Source organism: Harpia harpyja, chromosome 6 (genome assembly GCF_026419915.1).
Source record: "Harpia harpyja isolate bHarHar1 chromosome 6, bHarHar1 primary haplotype, whole genome shotgun sequence".
Taxonomy (NCBI): Eukaryota; Metazoa; Chordata; class Aves; order Accipitriformes; family Accipitridae; genus Harpia; species Harpia harpyja.
Window position 1 is genome coordinate 40,170,816 of NC_068945.1, and position 21,805 is coordinate 40,192,620.

At 40.8% G+C, this 21,805-nt stretch overlaps 1 protein-coding gene and 1 long non-coding RNA gene across 2 annotated transcripts in view; one reads left to right on the forward strand and one right to left on the reverse strand.

Moving 5' to 3' along the window:
• The window catches only part of ZNF277 (zinc finger protein 277), a 58,343-nt gene extending 55,038 nt beyond the window's left edge, over positions 1–3,305 (forward strand). Inside the window, exons 9-12 of the mRNA XM_052790318.1 lie at positions 468–564; positions 1,094–1,136; positions 1,765–1,939; positions 2,958–3,305. Of these exons, the coding sequence (XP_052646278.1) occupies positions 468–564; positions 1,094–1,136; positions 1,765–1,939; positions 2,958–3,168 (526 nt within the window). The 3' untranslated portion in view covers positions 3,169–3,305. The remainder of the gene's footprint in view (positions 1–467; positions 565–1,093; positions 1,137–1,764; positions 1,940–2,957) is intronic.
• A 6,850-nt stretch (positions 3,306–10,155) lies between these two features.
• Positions 10,156–21,805, reverse strand: part of LOC128143601 (uncharacterized) — a 31,747-nt gene continuing 20,097 nt past the window's right edge. Inside the window, exons 2-4 of the long non-coding RNA XR_008235804.1 lie at positions 18,005–18,110; positions 11,650–11,753; positions 10,156–10,361 (exon numbers count right to left, since the gene is read on the reverse strand). This is a non-coding gene — a long non-coding RNA (uncharacterized LOC128143601). The remainder of the gene's footprint in view (positions 10,362–11,649; positions 11,754–18,004; positions 18,111–21,805) is intronic.

Sequence of the window (21,805 nt, forward strand, 5' to 3'; positions counted from 1 at the left end):
AATAATATTTGATAAGTAAATAATACTTAGAGTGAACTCTGCCTGATGGTTATGTCTTTGGCTGGTGTATTAAAAGATCAGAAAGGTATAAAAGAATTTTAAAAGACCTTATAAAACTAAACACTGAATGCAATATTTGATGACTTGCCAAACTGGATAGGAACTGAAGTTAAGATCCTGTTTGTTAGTGCAGGCAAATTGAAGTAGGACTTATTGCCTGTCTGCACAGGAATTACACAACAGTACCTGCTCAGTTATTCTTGAATTTGTAATTTTTTTAGACTGTAAACCGGATTCTAATCGTGTATCCAGGTATAAATCCACACTGTCTCTTCCACCCCTTTAAAGTATTCAGTTTCTCTGGATTTAGTTCTAGTGCTGTGAATGCAGAATCTAAAGTGCTCTTTCACAGAATGTCTCATTTTTTTTCCACAATTAATTGAATCTTTTTGATTCTTAATCATAAGAGACTGGTCTGACTGGGAAGAGCATCCTGCATGTGCAGTTTGCCTGTTCTGTGAACAACAAGCAGACACCACAGAAAAATTGTATCTTCACATGCAGGTAAGACTTGTTTTAAATATCAGTTCTTTCATCACTTTGGAATTGAACAGTAAGATTGTAGCATCTTTGTTAAGATCAAATCAGCTGCTGCATTAGAATGCCCTCTTTAGCGCAGAACTGAAGTACTGCATGCATCTCCAGCATCTGTTCTTTAAAATACGCAGAGGAGTCAAGTTTTACATTGAGAGTATGACTAGCTATTACTTGTAAATATGAAGACTGGAACAGACAATACAGAGCTCTTTATATAGCATCTTGAATATTATAGTGACTTGATAATTTAATACATTTGATGGTTAGCATCTGTGTTTCAGTTTTAATAGACTACTTAACAGGAGTGTTGCAGTTTAACAGAATATGAAAGTTTCTGATGAAACAAAACTTTTGAGAGTTTGTTTCATGTATTAGTGTCTGCATGTCTACCTGCATATGTCCTTGTCAGTATATGAAAAGCTGAGCTGTTTTTAACTTGGAATAGTAGAAGTAGTGGAAATGAGAGATTTTATTCTTTCCTTTTTTTTCCCTCCAGAAATCACATGGATTTGACTTTCCTAAAATAAAGTCAGAGCATGGTGAGTAAGAGACGCTCTAATTGTCAGCATTTGCCACTCGTGTGGAGAAAACCACATCATAAGAATAGTGGAAAACAACTGTATCAATTTGATTTTTGTTCGGATATTTAACTTTTCCATTATGGAAACTGTTTCTGCCAGCTTACAGAAGAACACCAAGAACACTTTATTTTTCTGGAACTGTTGTTAGTGCCGAGGATGTATATTTTCTTTAAAACCATTGGATTCTTTTGCAGAGTAGCTTCTACAGATACCCACTCTATGAGTCCCAGGTCTGGCTGCTGGACCATAATAATAATAATAATAATAATAATTTATATTATTGTTGTTGTTGTTGTTAAGACTTGCTTGCAAGTTAGAAGACTGTGCTCTAAGGTGTGTTTGGCTAACGTTTGCTTTCTGCTATAGACTGAAAGGAAGCAAGGTATTTGCAATTTTTACATTAAAAGAAGGGCTAGTTCCCCGGCAGCCGGGAAAAAGCATTTATTCAGTTAATTTGCTAAGTTACAGCATTCAGGCAGTGCTGGTCTTCAGTAAACCCTTATCAATCTTTATGCTTAATCCAAGAAAGCATTTGTAAATTAAGTCTCGTGTTCCTCAAGTGCTTGTTCGCTGCCATCTCTCCCAGGTTTGAACTTTTATCAGCAAGTAAAGCTAGTGAACTTCATCAGAAGAGAAGTCCATCATTGTCGTTGTTACAACTGCCAGGAGAAATTTCAGTCTAAAGGAGGATTGATAAGTCATATGGAAGAGATGAAACACATTACATTCCTGCCAGCCAGGTCTACATGGGATCAACCACAGTAAGGGCACACGTTTCTTCCAGCATTTATACTGTTACTTGATAATGTCTGTAAAACAGAAGTTGAAACCTCTGGTTTTTGCCAGTGCAACAGTGCCCTGAGCTCCCCAGCTCTACTGGCCCAGATAAAATAATAAGTGGTCTCAAAACTACTCAGAATTATAAATGCTTGTACTGTCTGAAGCTAAAATGAAAATGTGATACTGCTCTTCTAGTTGCATCCAGGATGCACTATCCCCATAAATTGTGTCTGCACTGTCAACTCAGTATGCTAGAGAAGTTTATTGTTGCAAAATTGTCTTTTGCCTGTATTTGCAGTTGTGCAGTGAACGATGAAAAGCATAGATGGTGCACTCAGAGCACTTTCCCTCCTGGTGGAACCGAGATTGAATCTATGCACCAAAGTGACATCTCAAATGCCCCACTTGTAGGCATGAGATTTTTCCAGCTGTTAGCTCTCTACCCAGATGCAGATCATGCCTGGGATGGGCATCTGGCACATATTTCATTGCTCTGGGCATACAGTTCTGGAACCAAACCAAACCCCTTCTTTTGCATGTCTAATATAGATATATGCATAAAGTCTACCTAACCTTAGGCATCAAAACAAGTTGGTTGTTTACCCTTAGTTTTCTCCATAGCAAATAGAGCACAACATAACACTGATTCAGATTGTAAGTAGGCTGAATAGGTCTGGGGGATAATGCCATAGGTGGTAAAGCACAGGGAGTGTTCTGACTCAAACACCTCAGTCAGCATTTGTTGTGGGACAAATCTGGATCTGTGGCCTCAGTTATGACAACATACAGGTGAAGAAATAGGGGGAAGTACTTGTCTGTTGCCAGCTCTTCTATATGACTCTTCTAAGATCTACATGCTAGTTGATTTTTTGGGTGTGCTGTTTACTCATTCCAGACTTTCTCATTTTTCCTTTTTTAAAATCTAATGTCATAAAATATGCTCTGCCTCTTCCCAACAAAATATGTGACACTCTAGTAATTATGCCTTGTTGCTTTCAGGTATTATTTTCCTACATATGAAAATGATACACTCCTGTGTACGCTGTCAGACAGTGAAGATCTGATAACCGAGGATCAGAATGAAGATATCCCTGTTGTAAGTGAAGATATATCCAATCTCAAAGCTCTCAAACAGAGCAGTGTTTTAAATGACCTCCTGTATGAAGAGAACAAGTCAGGAGAAATTCTGACCTTGAATTACAGTTGCTGACCTTTGAGTGTTCCTTCTGCAAGACAAAAAAAAATACATTCTTTCACTAATATTGGAATACAGTTTAACTCATAAATGTTTTCACTGGGCAAATATTACATGAATGGGAATGCTAAATAAAATTTAAGTGTAAACTTTTTTGGTTTATCTTCCTTTAAATTCTAGCTTTATTTTAAAATTAAATGCTGGATTTTCTGCTTGGCTGTCCGAATACTTCTAGTATTATTTACAAATAGGATTTTTCATCTTTTTTTTTATTTTTATTCTGAATACATCAGAATAGGAGCTCTATTTGAAGGCCATCTTGTGAAAGGCACGAACAATTGAGACAGTGTGTCTTGATATATGAGCCAATGAGTGAATCTTCCATGTGTTGCTGCTGTTAGCATACAGAAAAAAGCCTGAATTTAATTCTTGGTCTGTTATGTAAAGCAAATTTTGCTATTTTTAACCTTAGACCTTCTTGAAAGTGAAAACAGATCTGTATATCTCTATTATTCATCATCAATATGTTAAGATATATGGTGTCTGTTCTGAAAACTGGCTCAGAAACACTGGTAAAGCCCATGGATATCTGACTGCATGGAAAGCTGCCAATACAAAGCCTAAAAGAGCATAGGAACAATTGCAATCTGGGTTGCATCAAAGATCCAAAGAATTTAGAGTAGACTTCTTGTATGGTCATGAACTGAGATGCAAAAGAAATTACTTAGGAGATTGCAGACACATAAATCCTAATTAAATCCTCAAAATCTCAAATCAACTGTCCATTAAAATTACCATATTTCCTTTAATATTGAAATTTAAAGTCCCCCAAGTAATGAAAGTTTTTCAGCATATCCAGAAAGCACCTCAGTCTTGATAGGGCAAAGCAGCTCAGAGCATAGGTCCTGCTAGGATGATCCTCTCTTTCTCCTCTGAAATCTTAAGTCGCTCCAGAGTTCAGGTTTGGCTTTCCATAATACATATAACTGCTTTCAAAACTGGCAGCACGTTCTTTTTTCTTCTTTAGGTCGGTGTTCGAGCACTTGTTCAAAGTATGGGAGTCTCGGCTCGGTGCCCTTCCCTGCCTGGGAAGATTCAAAGCCATAGCTTTGCCTTTGCACAGCCCTCTTTACCTGAAATAGATTGCTGTCAATAAGAGCTGTTGTTTGTCATTATACAGTGATTGAGAATTATAGCAGTCCCTGGGAGCAGGGGCCAAAGTTCAAATCTTTACCCGTGTTCTGCTATGCTTCCATATCCAGCCTAATTCATCCTGCAATACATTTGCATCAGTTTCTTTTAATTTGCATTGAACTTGCTTTCTCCTGGCATTACCCATCACCCAGTAGCACCTCTCTTTGCTTCTCCTTTCTTATTTTCTCTTGGGCCCAGGTGTTCTGGAGATAAGTTAGAACAACAGGATGCTGAAAATGTACTGAGGAAGACAGATCAGCCACTTAACTGCGCAATGAAACAGAGACAGAACCAATATCTGACTCTGTCAAGAGGAAATGGGATAGAAGTGGTTCAGTAGGTGCTGAGAATACAGACAAAAGACGGGGGCAGGTGTTGTCATATTTCTGCATTGGCTTTGATTAAACTGGTACAAAAATCTAGGAGGAACAACCCCAATATTTGTGAACTAGAATGTCTGACCATCTTAAATAAGCTATAGTCTGTACTTCTTGGATTTGTAAATTTCTTAATCTCATACAGCAACGGCTGTTGCTGTTGTGTTTTTTTTTTTCTCTTAAGTAATTTTCTTCCTAAGCAGTTATGTTCTTCCTAAAGTAGAAATTGATTCCAGTCTTTGCTTTTCAGTCAGATTCTTAGCTGAGGTGGGAGTAAGAGTTGATGGCATTTACATTAATGATAAGTGTCTTGAGCAATGGAAAAAATCAGCAGGAGAACTATGGCTAAATCAGCAGCACACAAATGTGTTTTATGACAAGCCCATCTCAGAAGGGCACATTAAGGGAAAGATAAAATTTTATTGATATATCGTAAAGTGAAATTACAAAATGTTTCCTAATCATGAGGAATGTGATGCTGAGTCACTCAAATCCCTACAAAATGAAAACAAGAATGTTAATATCAGCAATATGGAATGACTGCTGTTCCTGGTTGTAATAGAAATTTGGAATAGCAATTTATCAGTGTAGAATTAAGATCTGAAGAGAAATTGTATAAATAACATGGATTGCTTGTCTTTTTTGAGTAAAGAGAAAAAGGTACTCACGAAAAATTTAGCAGCAGCGTATAACGGTTCATTGAAAATACAAGAAACATGAGGAGTCAGATTAGGGTTGACCTTGTTACTTCAAATATGAACACAAGGCAACAAAGTAGGTTTAAAGTCTCCGTAGGTTCACAGAGAGAGTTGCTTACAGCTTCTAGGGTAAAAACTGAGCATCTTCATTTAGCACAATGATGCTTCTAATTGATATTTTGCTGGAGCATACTGTATTTGTTCTTATAATGGCCACAATTTTCCATAAGTATTCTTGTCCTCTATCTAAAGCAAAGCCAACACCAGTGTCTGTTTTAAAACTGAAGTTATCTTTTTGTCACAAGTAGGAGGACAATTATGACTGCATACAGTGTATAGTCTCAGCTATTAAATGAGCAAATATGTTCTTCTAACAAAAGAGCATTTTTGGAAGCATTACAACAAAAATAGTGTTGCCATAAGTCATAGAATGGACAGAGTTGGGGTTGGCAAATGCTCTTGAGACAGTCAGATCAGGAGAATGAGTGGTGCTAATTGGTATGAAAAAGCTACACTAATTTAAGTCCAATGCACATTTCTTACTATAATATTTCCTCTTAGCCTAGATCTTGACTGCTTATACATACTCACTTTGCTTTACCTAAAGCTGTCCCCTTGTTTTGAAGGACCTGGGTAAAAGGAGGAAAAAGGCTTGTGTCCTGATGACCCGTAATTCTTCCTGCTCTTTTTATAAATACCTTAATTATGTCTTTGATACTCCTCCACATGCAATTTATTCTGACAATTCTGTGCAGACTTAATCTGACTTAATGAGTTAATGGTCATTGACTTTCATTTAAGACGCTTACTGTTTTCAGTTTCTGTATTACATTTGTCTGATTTGTCTGGCATGCTGTGAGAGAGCTGTCAGTGGATGCTCTCGGCTGGCTAAATGGTAACCGATGTGTGAAACACCAAAGTAAGTCTCTGAAAACTCTCTCTTCTATGGTCATCTCTCAGTGCCATTGCTGCTTCTGAATTCCAGTTAGATCTCTACTAGTGAGCGAGCTGTTTGGTACAATCTCTCTCTCTCTCTCTCTTTCCCCCCCATTTTACAGAGTGGTTGACCTAAATCTGACACAAGAAACTGAACTGTGAACGGAAGTACAGTCACTTTCTTCCAGGGTTACCAGTCTCCATGCTCAGATTCAAGTCCATAGTGGACATTGGACTAGGCCTTGGCAACATCTACTATCCACTGCCATTGAACAGCAGCAAATTTCACAGCTTTGCTTATGACTTGGTGCTGTATTACATGATCTTGCATTATTTGCATTTTACTTATACAGAGGCAAAAGAGAATCAAAGGTCCCTGGAGAAAAGCTGTATTTCACAGAGGCAACATGAAAAATACTTTGTTTTCCCCAAGAGTTTTTGTTAAGTCATGATGCTTTCTGGGCCTTAGTTACAATGGAACAACTGAAGTGTCTATGGGCAAATTTTGCCCTCATCTATCTCTGCCAGGTACATCAAACTTCATTAGACAACAACTGTCACATGGAACAGGTAATTTGTAACCCTAGAATTAATTACTGCTTCCATGTAATAGTCATTAGAATCAGCTGCTGTAGAAATACTACAGGCAACAGTGGTTGCATGAAGAACCTAGTTCATGCAAAATTCATTCCTTTTCTCCATGAGCACTGAATGTGTTGTTCTCCCCAGTGGTTTGGGTTTTTTTTTCTATTGGAAGTTTTCTGCTACTAAGCCATGCTTAATTTGACTTCTTCCACCAGTGAAATTTTTAGCCGCTTCTTGATTTGATTTTACAGCTTTTCCCAGTCTCTTGCTCATGAAGATACAGATAAGGTAACTATTTTAGAAATTACCACGTAACCCATTAGTTGAACTCACATTTGGTATTTTACATCCCTGATAAATTCACTCTTTCCATTATAAGAGCAGGGGAATTTAGGATATTTACAACTAAAAATACATCAGTTGTCTTTGCATAAATTTAGATAGAAATAAAAGTATTTTCCTTCCACAAATGTTCCTTGGAACACAGTTCTCTCCATCTGGTTTACCATCCTGAGACTGAGAAGCTACCTATGTGTAGATTTACATATGAGCCAAATGTCTAAGCTTCCATTATAATCAATAAATGTAGTCTATGGATCCTAGAGTCATTCAGCTCACCCTAAAGTAAACACCTAAAACTTTATTCAGTTTCTTGCCCATAGACATCTAGTGTTCTCTGAGATGCTTGAGAATATCGTGGTCTCCAGCTGCTTCCCCTGAAGGATGCTGATCTATCAGAGGTCTTCTGTCAGTTTTGTCAATTGCATATGAGCATTTCAGATACCATGGAGCATCTCGGATGGCACTGAGGCATACCTAAGTCAAAGCAGCTAAATCCAGCACCTTTTGGCTGGTAGGTAAATGCTGCATTAACTATAATGGAAACCTAGACACCTACGTCACGTCTGTTCCCCTACATCTGGACTCCTAAATTTAGTTATATTAATTTAGAGCTGAATTCTACACTACTATTATGGAATTCATTTAATCTGAAGGTAGATATCTACTTGGATCAGATGATTTGCCTTCTGGAAAGGAGAACTAGCTTCGGTAGCTACATTGGAAATATCTAAAACTAGTCATTTAGTCTCTGCTGTTCTGTTCTCACAACAGCTTTGGGGCTAGGACGACGGTTACGTTTTGGCACATAGGGTCACAGGTTAAATTATAATCATTTATTGATCATATCATACCATCATATATAATCATATAAATTATAATCCAAGTGTAGAAACCACTAAAACATAGCAAAAGTACCCCACAAAACTTTCTTAGATGTGCTTCAGTGACTCAGGGAATTTCAGTTACAACCTGCTATTGAGTAGGTGCGAGTTAAACAGGAGTAGTCGAGAAACTGGACAAGTTCTGCAGGTAGGTTGTGATGTCTTTGTTCTTCCTGCCTGTGAATTATTATTGTGTCTGTATTTTTGTCTTGGAAGTCCCTCCTGAGATTGAATACGGATGAAAAAGATGGTAACAGAAGTCTGTAGACCTCACTGAGGAATATGGCTAAAACTTGACTATCCCACTCCTGCCTTTCTAACCACATCCCAGGTTTTTCATTCATATCTGAACATTTTTTTGGCTTATAAGCATTTTGGGTCAAGAACTCTCTTTTTTCTTTTTCAAAATTTTCTTTCCAGCATTTAGCATGCATGGCTTAAGCAGGTTGAGACCAGCAGGCACTGTTACAATGCAAAATAATGACATTGTAATGACATCCCAAAAAAAAGAGCTATGTTTTATGGTGATTAATTTAACCTGGCTCTTGACATAAATTATATGAGTCTTTGTACCAACTCATCACAGGAGAAAGCATTAGATAGCACTTAAAATGGCACATGTCCCTTCAGGGTACCTTTGCAAAGGAAAGAGTTTGTAGCTCTGCACAAAACTAGGACTGAAAAGACCCCAACAAAATGTGTCCCTTCCTCTGCCAGCTCATACCTTTCAGTACTGGCATAAACCAGGAAACCAGAACACCACAAGGACTTAGGTGTGAATTCAGACTAGAGGGGCTGCTGCTAGGTGAGAAACCTAAGGCAGGTATTAGTCATTACTAATTATTATTTTAAAATCTACAGGCTGGTGGTTGTTTATACAAATGGTATATCTGACTATATAGCAAAGAAAGTACAAGGAGTATGAGGAGCCTTATCGCATCACAGGTAGGAAAAACATACTGCTCTTTGTCTGCACTTACTGCTCCAGCATGCCCACGCGCTGTCAGACTCTTAACACTCCTGCAGCGTTTCTTTCGCAGGTATCCCCGCTGGTATCGTTACTTAGATAAGAGACATTCCAGAAACTCCTGCTCTTCCCTTTAGCACCACGAGGAGCCCGGGAAGTGCCATTGGCAGCTCTCTAGTATTATGCTAAGCACCTGAACACTAGTAAGCTCCAAATGTGATTCTTTGGTATAAAGTATAAACAAATGCTTCAAAATTTCAACTCTGAGAGGGTCGTGCAATGCATTTTTTTATCACATCACATGAGGATGTAGTGAAATCCCTCAGAATAATTACAGGCAGACTTTTGGCGTCACCTCAAGCCACAGCTCCATTGAGCATTACGAGACTTATCTTTTTATTTCTATGCTCTCGGGAAATATCAGAACAATATAGAAATAAATAATGCAGGAATTGCTGATTGCTCATTAGAGAGTCTGTCTTTGTAAACTGCCTGCCACAGCTTTGCAGAGCTGAGCTCTGCTTTAACCTTTAAGTGGTTTTAGCTTTAAACTTCCAGTTGTATTGTGGTCAGTTTTTTACTATCTGATGCACATCTGTCTTCACACCATCTACAGAAATATTGCTGTGAGTCTTCACAAATATTTGACCTTTTTTAATAAACTGCCTGATATTTTTGTTTGAATCTAAATGAAATAAAGAGCAAATAAGCAAGAATGGAGGTTAGCATTTGTGAAGAAGGATCATGAATGTGTGACAATGCTGGCCTCCTGTGTTTTTACAGACAGTGACTTAGCATACATCCTTTGACAAATATTGTTACTTCCCTGTGTCTCAGTTTCCTAAACAGCAAGATTGTGATTATATGATAATAACTACCAGGAAAAAAAAAGGCACATATAAGATAGGATTCCAATGTATGCATGCAGCTTATCTGCACTAGACAGGTTTAGAAGGTGACTAGATCACAGTCAAAATAGTTACTCATTCAAGAAGAGGAAACTTTATTTGGGGGTACATTCCCATAAGGAAACAAAAGTTAAACACTTTGAAAATGACATCTTTTAAAAAGAAGGGTTACCTTCTGAATCAGATTTTCAGATTATGTCTGATTTGCCATCACCTGAGGTTTTTAAGTAGAGAATTAATATTATGTAAAAGATCCTGTGCTTTCAGTCACATTACAGATCTTCCAAGTGTTCAGTTGTATACTAAGGAAGACCAATTTTCTGTAAGAAAAAAATTGCTGCATAACATAGGGTAGCTATGGTTCACACTGGTTAGAGAAGATGTTCCTGTTAGTCTCCTCTAGCCTTAAAAGCTATAAACCCACGAGTCTGCTGAGATTTAAAAAAAAACCTGCAAAATATTGTGCATCCTTTAATTCATTTAATTGTTCCTTTGCTTTGTGAACCGTCTCCACTTAAAATCCTAGCTCTCTACAAACATTTCAAGTGCAGTTTAATATTTTCCTCCTAAAGTATATACATATGAGGTAGATAAGATTTCTCAGGATTCCCTTGAGCTTGTGTTATTGTATGTACTTTGCCTTTGTTTCAGCGTAGGAAAGTTTCTGAGTAAGACAGGACTTTTTTTCTCTATTATAGCTGATACTTCGATGAGATTCTTTTCTCAAAGTTAACTGCAGTGGTACCTTCGTTCATATCCTCATCTTAACCAGAGGCCTGAGTTTTCTAACTTGCATTGAGCCACTCAGCCAAACAGGCTACATTTCAGGTAAGCAATCTGCGAAAGGACTGATCACTTAGTAATGCTGATACTGTTTCTGTAGACATAAAGTATGACAAAAAATCTTAATGCTAGATCCTTAATTTCTTTCTCTTTATTTGGATAGAAAACAATGGGGATCCATTAAAGAATCTTTAATAAAAGAACCCCTGATATCCTCTGTATGACCCCTGTTGCATTGGGGCTGGAAAAAATCTTTTGGAGGTTTTCACCAGATGACTGCTGACACCTGCAGCAGTCCCAGAGTGCTCTCAGACCCCTCACCCTCTAAGCGTAGCGGGGGCAGGTGAAAGGAGCACCTCCAGCTCTCAGCAGGATGCTGGGATCCGTGCTGCAATGGAACAGCATGGACCCATTGATGCTGGACTGTCCTCAGTGACCTTTAAAGATTAACAAGATGGAGTTCCTGCTGCTTCCTACTAGGCTCTGGTGCCAGAGCCTACTAGGCTCTGAAAATTGTCTAGTTGCCCCTAATGACTGGTTTGAAACCAGTTAGAGAGGATTCCAATCAATATCTAAAATGAATGTCAGCATCCTGCCAAGCAAGGATTTTCTGCTATTTAGTTTTGTTTCCCTCTGAAAAAAGAATTCCTTAATGTGTTTGACAGTGTTTATCCACTAAATTTCTTTTGGGCTTTGTGCTGATTAAAAATAGTACAGTCTAAGACTCTGGCCTCTCTTGTTGCCACTGTTTTATTCCTCATCTCTGCCTCTGCCACCATCCCTCTCATTATACCCAGCCACCTCCCACTCCTCGGTCAGGTCTACCTTGCAGGCTCACAGGAGTCATCCACAGCATAAGTGCAGACTCTGGTTCTTCTCCCAGGAGATGACAAAGTCCAATAAGACTCTAGCAGCAGCTGAAAGCTGACCTGAAAAGAAATAAAGGGCTTTGGGACTAAGAGAAGGGAATCTGTAAAAATGATGCCCCAAATACTGCCTTAAAATGAAAGAGAAAATTGGATAATAAGCTGTGCAGAAATCACAGGAGGGTCAGGGGACTCTCAGAACATTGAGTGGGAATTTACACTGACTTCCAGAGTGACAGCAATGGCTGGAAGGAACAAAATTAAGGAAGGTGACAAGACTACTACCAAACTTCTTCTGTTACAATAAAAATATTAAGCTCAAAATATCAGGGCAACACTGGCCAAAAATAAAGCTGAGAAAACCAAAGCATCAAACTGTCATCCAAGTTGAAATGGCAGTTGCAGATGAAGCCGTGTAACTGAGTGAGGTATCAGTATATCATCTGGAAGTTAGACTAAATATTATTTCAAGTAGCTAAGGGTTTAATAGAGCTTAGTACATGTGCAGGATATCTCCCATGCAGACTTAGGGCTTCGCAGAGGCAGGGGAAGGTAGTAAGTCGTCTTAAATATTGTTGGTGGTCTCTGGTCATGAGGTAAAAGGCAAGAACATGTTTTCTGCATGTACATGGGATGATCCATGTAAAAATCAGTAGTTATAGGATCTTGCAAAAGGGCTTTTATAAATCAATAATGATAAAGTATGTCTTAATCTATTGGACATAACAATATTTGAGCATAATATAAACAGACGACTGGTGTCATCTGTTGTGCAGGCTGTGAATTAATGTTCTGGTGGCTACAAAATAGTAAAGGGCATCTGGATTTTTGTCTAATTTCAAAGAAACAATTAGTATTTCATCCTTTTAGTTTCAGAGGTTTTATGTCTGCCTGTGAGAAGGCTATATCCATCCAAAAGATTCTGTCTTTTCCTCCAGGTGTTTAGAGTGGTCACTGCTTGCTCTTCTGTTTTGTAACATGTTTAACTCCTTGCCCCTCTGAATTTAGGTAGCAACTGAAATGGTCTTAGCTTAGACACATGGTGATAAGGCAGCCATCTGTTTAAGAAGTGGTCCAATATATCTCATTTTCAGTCATTGACTTAAAATACCCTTTAGCTTTAGCTCCTTTCATTCTATTACTTTGTTCTATTAATGATTCTTAATTTACATTATTTTTTGTCTCACATTATGTGGAAAATAGGAGGCTTAGAGTCTGTAAGCTGAAATTAGAAAAAAAGGCAGAAACCATGTAATGGTGGTACATCTTGAGATGCAAGATTTCCAAAAACATCAAAGGCATGCCAGGAAATGCATTTTTTTCCCCAGAACAATCAGAAATCTTGCAAAAATATGAACTAAATTATTTTTTTAATTTATTTTCTGAAATTAAACTTAATTTTTCAGGAATAGGAGACATTGAGAATACTTAGCACACAGAAAGTATTAGAAGGCATATTTACAAAGTAGGTGTAACTTGTTTACACTTGAATACCGAGGAATAGACAGAACAGCAGAGGTGGAACAAAACTGCCCTAATGAATCCTTCCTAGAGATTTTCCTTGCCCTCCCACCCTCCGATGAATCCTGATGTCTCAAACCTCCTGTAAGGTTTCAAGGGTCCTTGGTTCCCCCTGATTTCAACGGGAGTTGCCAGGAGTAGGCAGCTTATGGATTCAGTCACCAAATGAATTCACTCCTGTTACTGACTGCTGCAACCAGTAACTGCAGTAAGTCACACTATAATGTATTTTTCTAGTGAGCAGCACTTGTTTTTATGACAAAGAGCCATGTAAGTGCTTGCAAAGACAGGGAAGAAGGGAAAGACATGTCTTCATTTTCTCCCTTCTCCAGTGTCTGGGTGACATCACTTCTCCTGTCCTCCAGCTGTCCTGCACCCAACTGCCCTTTAATCTCGTGGCAACTTGCCCTGGGCGAAATTCTCCTTTTCCAGTGGTGGTGGAAGGTTACAGCCTCCCCATCATCTAAGGAAAGCCAAAAGAGTGAGAATCATAGAATCATAGAATCATTTTGGTTGGAAAAGACCTTTGAGATCATCGAGTCCAACCATTAACCATGCCCCCTAAACCATGCCCTGGAGTACCCTGTCCACTCGCTTTTTGAATACCTCCAGGGATGGTGACTCAACCACTTCCCTGGGCAGCCCATTCCAATGTTTGACAACCCTCTCAGTAAAAAAATTTTTCCTAATATCTAACCTAAATCTCCCTTGCCTCAACTTGAGGCCATTTCCTCTTGTCCTGTCTCCAGCCACCTGACAGAAGAGACCAACACCCACCTCACTACAACCCCCTTTCAGGTAGTTGTAGAGAGCGATAAGGTCTCCCCTCAGTCTCCTCTTTTCTAGACTGAACAACCCCAGATCCCTCAGCCGCTCCTCATAAGACTTGTGCTCAAGGCCCCTCACCAACTTGGTTGCCCTTCTCTGGACACGCTCTAGCAGCTCAATGTCTTTCCTGTAGCGAGGGGCCCAAAACTGAACACAGGACTCGAGGTGCGGCCTCACCAGTGCCCAGTACAGGGGAACAACCACCTCCCTGCTCCTGCTGGCCACACTGTTTCTGATACAGGCCAGGATGCCATTGGCCTTCTTGGCCACCTGGGCACACTGCTGGCTCATATTCAGCCGGCTGTCAACCAGCACACCCAGGTCTTTCTCTGCCGGGCAGCTTTCCAGCCACTCTTCCCCAAGCCCATAGCGCTGCGTGGGGTTGTTGTGACCGAAGTGCAGGACCCGGCATTTGGCCTTGTTAAACTTCATATGACTGGCCTCAGCCCATCGATCCAGCCTGTCCAGATCTCTCTGTAGAGCCTCCCTACCCTCAAGCAGATCGACCCTGCCTCCCAACTTGGTGTCGTCTGCAAACTTGCTGAGGGTGCACTTAATCCCCTCATCCAAATCATCAATAAAGATATTAAACAGAACAGGGCCCAAGACCGAGCCCTGGGGAACACCACTTGTGACCCGCCGCCAACTGGATTTCACCCCATTCACCACAACCCTCTGGGCTCGGCCATCCAGCCAGTTTTTCACCCAGTGAATAGTGCACTTATCCAGGCCACGAGACGCCAGCTTCTCAAGGAGTATGCCATGAGAGACAGTGTCAAAGGCCTTGCTGAAGTCCAGGAAAATAACATCGACAGCCTTTCCCTCATCCACTAGGCGGGTCACCTGGTCATAGAAGGAGATCAGGTTGGTCAAGCAGGACCTGCCTTTCGTAAACCCATGCTGACTGGGCCCAATCCCCCTCTTATCCTGGAGTTGCCATGTGAGCGCTTTCAAGACAAACCGTTCCATAATCTTCCCCGGTACCAAGGTCAGGCTGACAGGCCTGTAGTTCCCCGGCTCCTCCCTCCGACCCTTCTTATAAATGGGAGTCACATTGGCAAGCCTCCAGTCCTCTGGGACCTCCCCTGTTGACCAGGAACGCTGATAGATGATAGAGAGTGGCTTGGCAAGGACCTCAGCCAGTTCCCTCAGTACTCTTGGATGGATCCCATCAGGTCCCATAGATTTGTGAGTGTCCAGATGGCGTAGCAGGTCCCTAACTAATTCCTCCTGGATTAAGGGGGGTATGTTATGCTCTTCATCCTTACCTTCCAGCTCATGGGGTGGAGTACCCTGAGGATGACTGGACTCAGTATTAAAGACTGAGGCAAAGAAGGCATTAAGTACCTCGGCCTTTTCCTCATCACTGGTTGCTACGTTCCCTTCTGTATCCATTAAAGGATAGATATTCTCCTTGGGATTCTTTTTACTGTTAACATATTTGTAAAAACATTTTTTGTTGTCCCTTATGATAGTGGCCAGATTTAGTTCTAGCTGAGCTTTCGCCTTTCTAATTTTCTCTCTGTATGATCTAACAAGATCCCTGTACTCCTCCCAAGTTGCCCGCCCTTTCCTCCAGAGATGATAAACTCTCCTTTTTTTCTTAAGTCCTAGCAAAAGCTCCCCATTCAGCCAGGCCGGTCGTTTTCCTCGGCAGTTTGACTTGCGGCACATGGGAATAGCCTGGTCCTGAGCCATTAAGATTTCCTTTTTAAAGAATGTCCATCCCTCCTGGACCCCTTTGCCCTTCAGGACCGTCTCCCAAGGGACTCTCTCAACCAGTGCCTCAAAGAGGCCAAAGTTAGCCCTCCGGAAGTCCATAGTGGTGGTTTTGCTGACCACCTTCTTTGCCTCACCAAGAATTGAAAATTCTATCATTTCATGGTCACTAAGCCCAAGACGTCCTCCAACCATCACACCTCCCACCAATCCTTCCCTGTTCGTAAACAACAGATCTAGCAAGGCTCCTCCCCTGGTTGGCTCACCCACCAGCTGTGTCAAGAAGTTATCTTCCACACACTCCAGGAACCTCCTAGATTGTTTACTCATTGCTGCGTTGTATTTCCAGCAGATGTCTGGAAAGTTAAAGTCCCCCACAAGGACAAGGGTACACGATTCTGAGACTACTGCCAGCTGCTTGTAGAACGATTCATCCGTCTCTTCAACCTGGTCGGGCGGTCTATAACAGACTCCCAGCACAATATCTGTCTTATTGGCTTTCCCTCTCATCCTCACCCATAAGCACTCCACCTTGTCATCAGAATCGTGTAGCTCTGAACAGTCAAAACATTCCCTAACATGAAGAGCCACCCCACCACCTCTTCTACCTTGCCTATCTCTTCTGAAGAGCTTGTAGCCATCCATTGCAGCACTCCAGTCATGGGAGTCATCCCACCATGTTTCCGTGATGGCGACTAAGCCATATCTATCCTGCTGCACAATGGCTTCCAGCTCCTTCTGTTTATTGCCCATGCTGCATGCGTTGGCATAGATGCATTTGAGCTGGGTCATCAAATCCACCCCTAACATCGGCACGCTGCCCCCAGGCTCATCTCTGGTGCACCTAGTTTTATCCCTTACCCTCCTGACTCCTCCTTCCAAGAGTATATTGTTTATATTCACCCTTCTCCACTTTGCAGCAGAGCACAGAATTTTATCCCTGCCTCAGCAGGTCACTTAGGGGGTTGCAGGCAGATGGTTCACTGTCAGACTCCAATTTCCTTAATCCCTCATCCCCTTGAGGGCAATAGCTACTATGCCAGCTAAAAACACAACTAGAGCACTACTTACTGGATTTCCTTTGCCCGTAGCCTGCTGATATGGAAGTTCAGACATGTGCACAGATTAATTTTCAGTGAAATCTCTGTTTTCCCGGCTAAATCCAAGTAAGGGCCTGGGTGCTTTAAAAATCGGGTTAAGTAGAACGGTGCCAGTTCCCATGACTGGTTTTTCCCCCCAGTGACTGCTTGTCTGTGGATTTTACACTGTTCTCCGCAGCAGGGATTGCCCCTCCAGGCTAACCACCCTCAGCACGGGGCTGCAGACCTGTGCTTGTTTTGGAGCCATGTTCTTGCACTGGCCTTTCTCTCCTGTGGTAAAACATCCAGAAGACTGAAAAACGTTTAAGATCGGTCTGCCTGTGCAGCAGATACTTGAAACCGTTTCAAGCGGAGGAAGAGACAGGACCAGATCCCCACTCCTGCGCAGCTGTACTAACTAGGCTCTTACAGGGCAATTCCGCCCACAGCGTGAAAGCAAGCAGTGAACACCTTCCAGTAATTTAAAACTAGATGAAAACAACCTCCAGAGGAGACTGTGGGCTGCATATTTTACCTAGAAGAATTTCTGCAGCCTTCATTGAGGCAATTACATGCTAGTGAGCAAAAGGCTTTTGAATGCAAACTTCGTCATCCTTTTCTGCTGACTCCCCAATTCCTATGCTGACTGGTCTGGGCTTCATTTTAGGATGCTCGCCCCTGCGGACTAGAAAGGGAACACAAGTGCCAACTCAGGGCTCTGTATTTCATGGCAAGGGCAGGTAGGTAAGAGTTGCTACACAGTGTCTGAGCTACTTGTAAAGGCACCAGCAGTTCCTACACATGCGCAGAGCTGGGTCCTGAGTAGAAGAAGGGTACATCAGCACCGAGAAATTGCGGCACCAAGCAGCGACCAGAGCTGACTTGCTTTAGTGTTAGCGTGGTTACGGCACTACACTACTATGGTGTGGTAATAAGCAACAATCTGGGGCTCGAGGCAGCTCTCCCATGTCAATACTGTTTAGCTTCCTCAAGCCTTGCAGGTAATTGCTACACAAGTAAAAAGCACACGTGCCGTAACGACTGCCACAAGTTTGCCATTATTCGATTAACAAACTGCAGAAGTGTCTCCTGTCCTTTTCTACACAGTGTTTCTGTTTCTATTTGAAATTGGTTTTGTCACTGGTGACAGATTGCAAACTACCTTACCTTTAGAAAGTTGACCGCTTTAGGCTCTGCATCCGTTACTGTCATTTAACACATTGGAAGAAACATAGAAACAACTGCTGCTTCCACAGAGCATGCTACAAACTCCCTGTGAAAAAATCAGATGTGATATTTTGACAGAGAACATTGCTTGGCGTGCAAGGCGTCTGAAATTAGCCACTTAATATGCTGGAGTCAGTGGACAAACTACAAATAGCTGCCTGCTTTCTCAAAACATTGAATAATTTAAGTTCACAAATTCACTTTCATTAATCTTTAGAGAGAATAAAAATGAGTTTGTGTCCTTTGGGAGGAAAAAAGTTCCACCTGAGATAGGCAAAACTGCCATCACTGAAGTAGAAAAACTGAAGTGTGGCAACTTCCCGGGATTACACAGGAATAGCACAGAGCAGGAATATTCGACCCTATTTTTTCAGGAGGCACAGACCCCTCAGAAGCTTGTGGCGCATGCAGAGTCACACACGCAGGATACGAATTTGCTTTTCTTGGTCACTTTGGAAGCAGCCCCTGGAGTGCCTGGTTGGAAACCACAGATTTAGGAGTTCAGAAGAAAGGAAGGGACTAAGTGTGTCCCACTTTCTGGTAAGTGGGACTTAGCAGGCTTTATGAAAAAATATGTTCTGTCATGTAGAAGTTATGTATGGACTACAATAGGTAGATGGCTGACCTGAAAGGACAGAAAGGGCTGTGGGGCTGAAAGCCCCCGTGCTCAGCTGTGCGGTGCTTCATCTTATCATTCCTGCTGCATAGCCTTTTTTTTTTTTTTTTAATGAAGTAAACGTTCATAGAGATACCAATCTGGGTTACTGAACTCAGATAATTCCTCAAGCAGTTCAGTCCAGTAATATTAAAGAAGAGCTCAAGTGATTCTGAATCACTGATACACCTGAGGATCTTTTATTCATTATTTTCTGTGCATTATTGATTGTACCTTTTGCTCATTTGCTCAAAGGGAGTTCAATTGCATTCAGGAGCTGAAAGTTTGTACCATCTGACAGTTGGTCTGGAGGCATCTCCTGGCCACCAGGCGATTAATTTCAGAACCTTAATCACTGTGCACATTCACTGGTTTTCAGTGATCGGCCAACATCTGAAAGGTAAGACGTGGAATCTGAACTACCCCCTGCCTCAGTGGTTTCTTCAGGCAACGAGTGCAGAGAGAGCATGTACGTGCTCATCACAAGTGCAGGCATATTGGGGGGAGGCATTTAGATCTTGTGCCATCAGTGAAGCTCCTTTTAGTGTCAGGTATTTTTATATTTTGTAATTAATTTTCACAGAATTAATTCTTGTCTCTCTGACCCTATGCCTATTAAAAGAAATTTGGTTTGGGGGCTTGAAAGTGCTTTTAACAAGTATTTGCATTTTTACTCAGATTAGTAAGTCAAGCACATGCATTATTATCTGCTGGTAGTTCTTTTTCCTTCAACAGCCTCCTGGAGCACTCATCTCATTTTTGTGAGGACACGTCAGACAGTCTCTCTCCAGCTCACTTGAACATAATGCAATTTAATGCAGGTCATGCAATCTAAGAAGAGCATACAAGGCCGAGCAGCTGCATTTGCTGTTCTGCCTAACACTGACAAGGCCTCTTAAGATAAGGGAATCGAAAATTTCTTATGATATTTGTGCCTTTTCATTAGAAAGGCAGTTTATTTCAGCCTCAGAAGCTTGCCACCCACAACTTCTGTGTTAGCACTTTGGGTTTTGTAGTGAAAGGAGAGGGGGACAAAAAGAAGGTATAAATGCAGTTGCATTAGATAAACTGCTGGGAGAAGGGCAAAAGCAGTCTAACACAATGTCACAAAGTAACACTGTTGTCTGTGCTGGCCAATTTACAGAAAAATGCTGAAATGGAGTTCCTGGTCCAGCATAGTGTCTTCATTTATCAATGTGACTTTCTTTCCTGCATTGAGGCAATTTGGCAAACATGTCTTCTTGCAGAGCAAATTTTGAGAGTTTCAAAAATACTGAATCTATTTATCAGTCTAATCTATTGATACCTTTCTAAAGAGCCTTTTTGTATAAATGGTGTTCAGCCATCTCTTTTAATTCAAAGAGACTTATCCTATCCTAATCAGGTTTTCCATATGTACAACTTGGCAAGTATTTTATATTAAGGGATAAAGTAACCAACAAACATAAAGAGAAAGTAGTAAGTTTTCTCTTTTCTAGAGAGCTCACTGAATGTACCTCAAGTGTTGGAAAAGATGATTAATGATAGCCTTTTTTTCCTACACTTGAAAGCAAAAAAGCTGAATTTATTTATAAGACTGTTTGTTTAGAAGAGAGAAGTATTGGGGGAAAGACTACATTAAAAAAAGAAAATTATTTTTTTCTATTCATTTCTGCATATTAACTTCCCAATATTTTTTTTTTCTTTTGCAAGTGTCCTGTGACTCCATGTTAATGTTCTTCATCCCACACTGATAAGCACCCCCATACGCTGAAAAGTTCTGCTGTGGGTGCCATGTCCTTAAGGAAGAGACAGGATCTCTGGAGACCAGAGCCCAAAAGTGCCCTGCGTGTATGAGCAGTGACTGCCCAGATTCCCTGTTTCGGGTCAGATGTAAGTCAGATGGAGGTGTTAAAAACTAGATAGAAACTCTGTGTTTGATTCCTAAATCCTTGGGTTTAGGTTATCGTCTTGGACTAAGTAGGATGACTGTTTAATGATTCAGTAGGCTCTCATTAAAAAATATTTGGAAGTTTTGATGCTACATTAGCCAATACAAACAACATTATCACATTCTTGCTGCTGCTTCCCTCTCCTTCCCCCCTGTCGCATCTTAATCCTATTTTGGTCCTGGGCTCTGAGCATCAGGAATACATCCATATGTATTTGCAGAGAGCCAAAATATCACGAGTACCTTTTCTGCTTTGAGTTAGGTTCTGGCATAATATAAAAAATTAATGATAATATTAGCTCCCAGGTCCTTTTTTCAAGCATTGGTTAAGTGCATTCTCTCATCCTCCATGGGCAGTTAACATCAATTTATAATTAGGCTCAGCCACTTCACTGTAGGATTCTATACAGTTTTCCAGCTGGCATATAAATGATACTTTCTTAATATTCTCAGAAACCTCATCTTTCCCTCCCTGAACTATTTCATTAATGTATTATGCTCATGTTTTCTAGGATAGCCCAGTTCTACAATTCTATGTTTACAGAAGTTGTTGGATTCACCTAGAGCAGGGACTCGAAGGGTAGTGTAATTGCAATGTGAAAGTCTAACCGTTATATGCTGAAGTCTTAAAATTGGTAAAAATTCTAGTGCAAACCCATGCCCTTGGAAGGAAAGTTGTTCTCCAGAATTACCTGGAAGTCATTAAGGCACTTGTTAAACCCATTAATCAAACAGGGAGGCTAGCACTGTTCTCCTCACAATTTCCAGCACTCATGCTTGGGTGAATCTGAGTGGTGAGCCAACTGTGCTGGTTGTGATGATGAAAGGCATTTTTAAGCATTATGGTGCATTTTTTGAGATCTTTGAATTAAATATGCTAAAATACTCAAATATAGTGGCATTAAAGCAATATATACCATAGCTCACCAGCATTGCCAAGTGGTAAAGATACTGTGCACTATCATGCAAGAATCCCAGGCGTACCTTCAGGATCAGGCAGCACCTGCATGCCATTTTTACTCACTATGTGTCTCTTTGCAGCAACTGATTTTAGGATATTATACTGAAAACCTTTTCCTATTTCCAACACGCATTCATTTGCATTCCCATGGGACCACACTCTGCTGTTGATGCTAACTGGATGTTGTACAGTATC